Genomic DNA, 7,925 nt, shown 5'->3' on the forward strand with positions numbered 1-7,925 from the left:
ATTAAGGGATTGGACACGCTGGAGGCAGGAAGCATGTTCCCGCTGATGGGTGAGTCCAGAACCAGAGGCCACAGTTTAAGAATAAGGGGTAAGCCATTTAGAACGGAGTTGAGGAAAAACTTTTTCACCCAGAGAGTGGTGGATATATGGAATGTTCTGCCCCAGAAGGCTGTGGAGGCCAAGTCTCTGGATGCTCTCAAGAAAGAGATGGATAGAGTTCTTAAAGATAGAGGAATCAAAGGTTATGGGGAGAAGGCAGGAACTGGATACTGATTGTGGGCAATCAGCCATGATCACAGTGAAAGGTGGTTCTGACTCTAAGGGCTGAATGGCCTACTCCTGCACCTATTGTCGATTGTCCAAGTGTCTTAAAAGACCCTATTGTATCCACGTCTACCAATGTCTCTGGCTGTGCATTCCACACACCCACCACTCTTTGACATCTCCTGTGCGCCTGGGTCCAAGCACCTTAAAACTATGCCCCTCGTGTTAGGCATTTCAGCCCTGGGAAAAAGCCTCTGGCTATTCACACGACCAATATCTCTCATCATCTTATACACCTGCATGATTTTCTCCAGGCTGAATAAGACGATGAGCTCCCTGTGTATTTGAAGTTCTTCAGTGCTGTGAAATAATTTAGCTAAACTCCTTCTTCGCTGCTCTTTTCAACGTTTTTGGTCATTTTCACTCATTTCAAAGGACTGTGCCTCAGACAGCTGGGTTGTTGCAATGCGCCTCTAAAGTCTGACAGCAGACTAGCAAATGAATCTTCGATGGAGCAGATTCAGAAACCAATGAGATGCCGGCCTGAGTCAGGGCTTTGAGGCTCCAGAGAGCGATGGGGTCTAGAGTTTATGGGGAGGAGGAGGAATCTGACCAGCAGGATGTGCCTATAAATCAAAGATGAGAAACATTTAGAAACATTGATTGAAAAAAAAAGTGGGTTCTGCAAAATACTGGAATAAATCAGCAGATCAGGCAACGAATGTGGAGAGGAATAAATAGACAACGTTTCTGCCGAGCCCCTTCAGCATGCCTACACTGCGTACTCCTCTGCTTAGTCGCTGCCTGAACTGCAAAGTTCCTCTAGCATTTTGTGTGTGTGTCTCTGTACTGTATTTCCAGCAACTGCAGAATCTCTTGTGTTTTATATCTACATCTGTAAGAGGATTGTACTTTGGCATTAGATACACGTTGATATTGAGTATATTGTTTATGGGAGCCGCTTTCTGCGTTAAAACAGCTGCTGAATTTTCTGTACACACAAAAAAAAGCTATGGACGTGGAACTGGTGCTTGCAGAAACTTTTAATGGCACCGTGATTACCAATAAAGCCCTGCAATATAAAGTTCGCCGTCGCCGAAGCACCGATCAAATGCGCAAGCGTCAGGGCTGTTCCGTTGCCGAATATCACGCATGCGCGCAGTACACGGTAAGCTTAAGGAGATCGGCTGTAGGGAGACTGTTGCGGGGTGGGGAGAAGGGAGATTGGTGGGGTTTCAACACCGACTTCGGGACAGTTGCTGTGAGCTCCGGACTCCGTGACCCGAAATCCTGGGACAGTCCTGCTCTCTTCCCTCTCTCTCAGCCCCACCATCCGTACACGGGCTCCGGGGAGCTTCCGGCTGAGAGGGAATGGGAACCGATGGATCTCTCAGACAGAGCTGAGCTCCAGCTGTCTAAATGCAAGGATTGGGAACTCGGAGAAAGGGAACAAAATCTTTTACATCAGCTGTTGTGAAAATCACCTTCGTTCTGCCTCCAATCACAACCAAGAGAAAATCTGCAGAGAGGGCACAGTTTTAAGGTGCTTGGAAGTAGGTACGAAGGAGATGTCAGGGGTGTTGTGTTCTTTATACGTACCGTGGGTTACTAATAACAAACCATATTCTGCAGAATTGAACTTCTACTTAACAGCAGCAAAACCACGTCTTACACTGCCATGCTTCTCTATCATTCTTCATTTCTGCTCATGTTAGTAACTCTGTCCAGTCACGTCCTGACACGTGATATCACCACAAGGGGTAAGTTTTTTTACACAGAGTGGTGAGTGCGTGGAATGGGCTGCCGGCGACTGTGATGAAGCCGGATAAAATAGGGTCTTTTAAGAGGATCCTGGATAGGTACATGGCACGTAGAAAAATACAGGGCTATGGGGAACTCTAGGGAATTTCTGAAGTAAGTAATGTCTGGCACAGCATTGTGGGCCGAAGGGCCTGTATTGTGTTGTATTGTATTGTGTTGTATAAATGGGGAAGTCACTTACCCATGACCTCTGGTTGTTGTCCCACCCAACATCAGTGGAAAAAGCTGCTTGCATTTACCCTATTTATACCCTCATAATTTTGCCTACTTCCAACAAAGCCTTTTTTTAGGTGAATAAGATGATGAGGGGCATTGATCATGTGGATAGCCAGAGGCTTTTCCCAGGGCTGAAATGGCTAACACGAGGGGCATAGTTTTAAGCTGCTTGGAAATAGATACCGAGGGGATGTCAGGGGTAAGTTTTTTTTACACAGAGAGTGGTGGGTGTGTGGAATGCACTGCCAGCAGTGGTGGCCGAGGCAGATAAAATAGGGTCTTTTAACAGCCTCTTAGGTAGGTACATGGAGCTTAGAAACATAGAGTTTTATGTGCTAGGGAAATTCCAGGCAGTTTCTAGAGTAAGTTTCATGGTTGGCACAACATTGTGGGCTGAATGGCCTGGAATATGCTGTAGATTTCTATGTTCTATGTTGAACAGTGAAATAACTTTGGCTATCCAACAATCCTCTGATAACTCTCCCGTCACTAAGGATGAATTAATTATCTCCGCTGGGGCCCCGACGATTTCTGCACTTGCCTCCCATGGGGACCGAGGGAGCACCTTGTCATGCCCTGGAGATTTATCCACCCTCTTCTTTAATCTGTACAGGGTCCACGGTTTTAATGCCGCTTTTCCACACTCTCATTGACACTGTGTCCATCTGAGTAAATAGAAATGAAAAAAATATTTAAGATCTTCCCCCATCTGCTTTGGTTCCAGCCATGGATTGCCATTCCGGTCTTCCAGAGGACCAACTTTGTGCCTTGCAATCCTTTTGCTTTTAATCTATCTCCAGAATCCCTGAGGATTATCCTTCATCTTTTCTGCAAGGGGAATCTCATGCCTTCTTTTCGCCATCCTGATTTATTTCTTATACTCCATTTCAACCTGCCTGCCTATCCCTGTTATGCAACTCCATTTTGTGCTTCATCAGGGTCTCAATATCTCTTGAAATCTAAGGTTCCCTACAGTTTCTATCTTTACCTTTTATTCTGACAAGCACATACCCGCTTTGTACTTTCAAAATTTCGCTTTGAAGGCCTCAATTTACCAAGCACACCTTTGCCATAAAGCAGCCTGTCCCAGGCCACAGTTGCCAGATCCTAGTGTCATAATTCCAGGTGTTGATCCATGCCCTGAACACATCCGCCTTTCCTACGCTGCTCCTTGTATTGAAATATACAGGGCTCAGCATATTCACTGCACCATGCTCAACTTTTTCATTCCTGACTTTGTCTGAGGACTGAACAACAACTGTCTCCGCAAACCCTGCACTATCTATTCTGTTATTCAGGCTCCCATTCCCCCTGCAACTTCAGTTTGACCCTCCCCCACCACCACCTCCCATAGCAGCTCTATCACCCCTTTGGCTTTCATCTCCCAGATCAATAAAAAGGAGGTGCATACCTGGTACAGGCAGATTGGAACAAATGGGGTACTTGTGAGATACAGGAAATTCAAGTGAACACTTATGAAAGACAAAGAAGGCATGAGGTTACCCCAGCAGGCAAGATGAAGGAGAATCCTCATGGATTCTGCAGATATGTTAAGAGTGAAAAGATTGCAAGGGAAAAAATTAATCCTCTGCAAGATCAGAATGGTAATCCATATGAGGAGACAAAATAGATGTGGGAGATTTTTTTTTACTCACGAGATGAACACAGAGTCTATAGAAGTGAGGCAAAGCAGCATCAAATTCCTAGACCCTGTACAGATTACAGAGGTGGAATATGGGAGGTGGATCAAGAAGGTTTGGTCACTCAGCACTCAAGATGAGATAGTAAATTGGATGAGACACTGTCTTTGGGAGAAGCCAGTGTGTGGTAGCAGATGGCTGCCTCTTGACCGCATCCTGTGACTAGTGGTGTGCCACAGGGATCAGTGCTGTATCTGTTATTGTTTGTCATCTATATCAGTAATCTGGATGATAGGGTGGTTAACTGGATCAGAAAATTTGTAGCTGACACCAAGATTGGTGGTGTAGTCGTCAGCGAGGAAGAGTATCATGGTTTGCAGTATGATCTGGACCAGCTGGGAAAATGGTTTGGGAAATGGGAAATGTAATTTAATGCAGACAAGTGTGAGGTATTGCACTTTGGTATGACCTACCAAGGGAGGTCTTTCACAGTGACTGGTCAGGCATGGAGGAGTATTGTAGTAGAAAGGCTCCTGGGAATACAAGTCCTTAATTCACTGAAAGTGGTATCACAGTTAGATAGAGACAGAAAGAAAGATTTCAGCCCATTGGCCTTCATGAACTAGAGTACTGACAACAATAGACGGATGTTATGTTGACTTGTAGAAGGCACTGGTGAAGCCTAATTTGGAGTATTGTGTGCGGTTTTGGTTACCAACCTACAGGAAAGATGTAAAAGAGGTTCAGAGAAAATTCACAAGGATGTTGCCAGGTCTGTAGGACTTGAGTTATAAGGAAAGATCGAACAGGTCAGGACTTTATTCCTTGGAACATAAAAGACTGAGGGGAGATTTGATTGGGGTATACCACTATTATGAGGGACATAGATAGGGATTTTACCACTGAGATGGTGTGGGACTACAACCAGAGGCCATGGGTTAAGGGGGAAAGGTAAAACGTTAAGGGGAACATGAGGGGAAACTTCTTCACACCGACGATCATCCGGGTGTGGAATGAGCAAAGAGCACAAGTGGTGCATGCAAGCACGATTTCAACATTTAAGAGGTTTGAGTAGGTGCCTGGATGGTAGGGGTATGGGAGTGGGCAGTTTAAATAGTTCAGCACAAACCAGATGGCCCAAGAACCTGAAATAATACAAAAATTCACTTTAAGTCCTTTTCACAGCTGTGCAGACCAACCATTCATCTCAGCAGGAATTTTTTTATATGGCGTTAACACTGTGGCACTTTAAGTTAATCATACGTAAAAGAAAATCCCAAATGCATGTCAAGGAAGACTATTTGTGTGATACTGTTTCAGTTACTGTGGGGCCAGGCACCCATGCTGCTCAGCAGGAGCAGGGAATAATACCAATGGAGAGAGTCAAACTGAGCCAGGTCACAGATTGGAGATGGCAGAAATGCCCCATTTTTATAGAGACAGGAAGAGCATCAGAGAATTGATGGTCATTCCAGATACCAGCACTGTGCCCAGTTAGAAGATGATTTCTCTGTCCATCTTGGGTTGAATCTCACTGTAACAGTGTGATACCAGATCAAACCTTGGCAACTCAAGTAATCTCATCTGAAATGTTGTCCTACACACACTAATGGATTTTGTTATTCTTTTTACAGATTAAAAATGAGAAGGAATTTGTCCCCAGGAATCTCAAACACGACACGCCAGTTTTGCTGTCTCTGTCTAGACATTTAAGAAAAGGAGCAAGGGATTCAATCAGCCATCCTTCCTGCTCAGAAGGTGGGGAGGGATTCACTCGTTCATTTGACCAATTGGTACACCCATTATTTTACACAGGGGAGAGGCCGATCACGTGCTCGGACAGTGGGAATGGATTTACTCGGTCATCACAACTGAAGGTACATCAGCAAGTTCACACTGGACAAGGCCATTCATCTATTCTGTGTGTGAGGAAGGATTCAGTCGGTCTTCCCACCTGTCGACACACCAGTCAGTTCACATCGAGCAGAGGCTGGTCATCTGCTGAATTTGTGGGAAAGGATTCACTCAGTCATCTGACACAAAGGCTCACCAGCGTGTTTACACCGGCGAGCGGCCGTTCAGCTGCTCGGACTGTGGGAAGGAATTCACTGAGTCATCCAACCTAATGGCACATCAGCGAGTTCACACTGGGGAGAAGCCGTTCACGTGCTCAGTCTGTGGGAAGAGATTCACTTGGTTATCCACACTACAGAGTCATCAGCGAGTTCATACTGGGGAGAAGCCATTCACCTGCTCAGTCTGTGGGAAGAGATTCACTGATTCATCCAACCTACAGAGACATCAGCGAGTTCACACTGGGGAGAAGCCGTTCACCTGCTCAGTCTGTGGGAAGAGATTCACTGATTCATCCACCGTACAGAGTCATCAGCGAGTTCACACTGGGGAGAAGCCGTTCACCTGTTCAGAATGTGGGAAGGGATTCACTCAGTTATCCAAACTACAGATTCATCAGCGAGTTCACACTGGGGAGAAGCCATTCACCTGCTCAGAATGTGGGAAGGGATTCACTCAGTTATCCGCCCTGCAGAGACATCAGCGAGTTCACACTGGGGAGAAGCCGTTCACCTGCTCAGTCTGTGGGAAGAGATTCACTGATTCATCCAACCTACAGAGACACCAATTAGTTCACACAGGGGAGAAGCCGTTCACCTGCTCAGTCTGTGGGAAGAGATTCACTGATTCATCCACCCTACAGAGTCATCAGCGAGTTCACACTGGGGAGAAGCCATTCACCTGCTCAGAATGTGGGAATGTATTCACTCGGTCATCCCAACTACTGGCACACCAGTCAGTTCACACTGGGGAGTGGCCGTTTACCTGCTCAGAATGTGGGAAAGGATTCACTCAATCATCCACCCTACTGACACATCTGCGAGTTCACACTGGGGAAAAACCGTTCACCAGCTCAGTCTGTGGGAAGAGATTCACTCAGTCATCCAAGCTACTGGCACACCAGTCAGTTCACAATGGGGAGTGGCCATTGTTATGAATCCCTAGATTTCATTTCCTGTGGACTGTCATTTTGAGAGAGAGAGAGAGAGAGATTAAGAATGGAAATCAGTCTGACTTGCAGCTTGTTTACATCACTCACAGCTTGTTTAGTTTTAACCGAGGACACAGACACTCAGAGTCAAACGGAGATGAAGGAGGATAAATGGAAGGATCAAAACAAGGGAACTAGTGGCCAAGGGTCACTGTAGAGAACTTTCCTATGCCCACAAGGGTGGGTTAATTATCGATTCAGCGAACATCAAATGTAAGGTTGTCACCTCGTTTGATCCATACGAGTGGATCTGATTTGGGGTATCCTGTGAAGACCACTTATGTGTTAACCCCTGCCTGGGTGTGGTGTGGGAATTCACTTGAAGACGATACCCCTTGTGACAAGTCACTTTCGGTGATAATTTGTATGTGGATTTGGAACGACGATGGATAAAATCTACAGTGACTGTTCTTTCGTTTTACCACTGTGGAATTCGACAGAATTGCCTTCTCTTGACATTTACCCTGCACTACAAATATCTCTCTCTCATCACCTATTCTGTGGTTGAACTGAACTTTCATAGTTCACCATCTCAAGACTCCAAGCCTTGTTTCCCCTGAGCTCAATAGTTTGGGAGTTATATTTACACACAAGTACACATAACACTGTTAACTTTTGTTTATCTTGCTAATTACTATATTGTTAGTAGATACGAATAAAGGTAGTGGATGTAACATCAAAAACAGACTCTAAGGGTAGTCTATTGCGTCTGGCTCATTTCTAAAGCGTTACGGTTCATAGCAAAATTTGGGCTTGCATCCGGGATATGAACAGATTTGAGGGCGTATTGATTAATTATCGATTTCATTGGAGAAATCCCTTTTGATTTATTTGTGTGTGGAAAATCAGCAGGAATGGATGTTGATAGATTTCTGGAAGCACCAGCCTCTGAGGCGTTAGAGGACACCAGAAGGATTGAG

General features: G+C 45.4%; 1 protein-coding gene across 1 annotated transcript; it reads left to right on the forward strand.

The window, feature by feature from the left end:
• The first annotated feature begins 1,272 nt into the window (after positions 1-1,272).
• LOC140208675 (uncharacterized) lies at positions 1,273-7,709 on the forward strand. The gene is made up of 2 exons (XM_072277534.1): positions 1,273-1,432; positions 5,576-7,709. The coding sequence occupies exon 2, from the start codon at positions 6,067-6,069 to the stop codon at positions 6,949-6,951; it is 885 nt and encodes a 294-aa protein (XP_072133635.1). The 5' UTR covers positions 1,273-1,432; positions 5,576-6,066; the 3' UTR covers positions 6,952-7,709.
• Positions 7,710-7,925: the final 216 nt, after the last annotated feature.

The sequence above is a fragment of the Mobula birostris genome, chromosome 13 (genome assembly GCF_030028105.1).
Source record: "Mobula birostris isolate sMobBir1 chromosome 13, sMobBir1.hap1, whole genome shotgun sequence".
Taxonomy (NCBI): Eukaryota; Metazoa; Chordata; class Chondrichthyes; order Myliobatiformes; family Myliobatidae; genus Mobula; species Mobula birostris.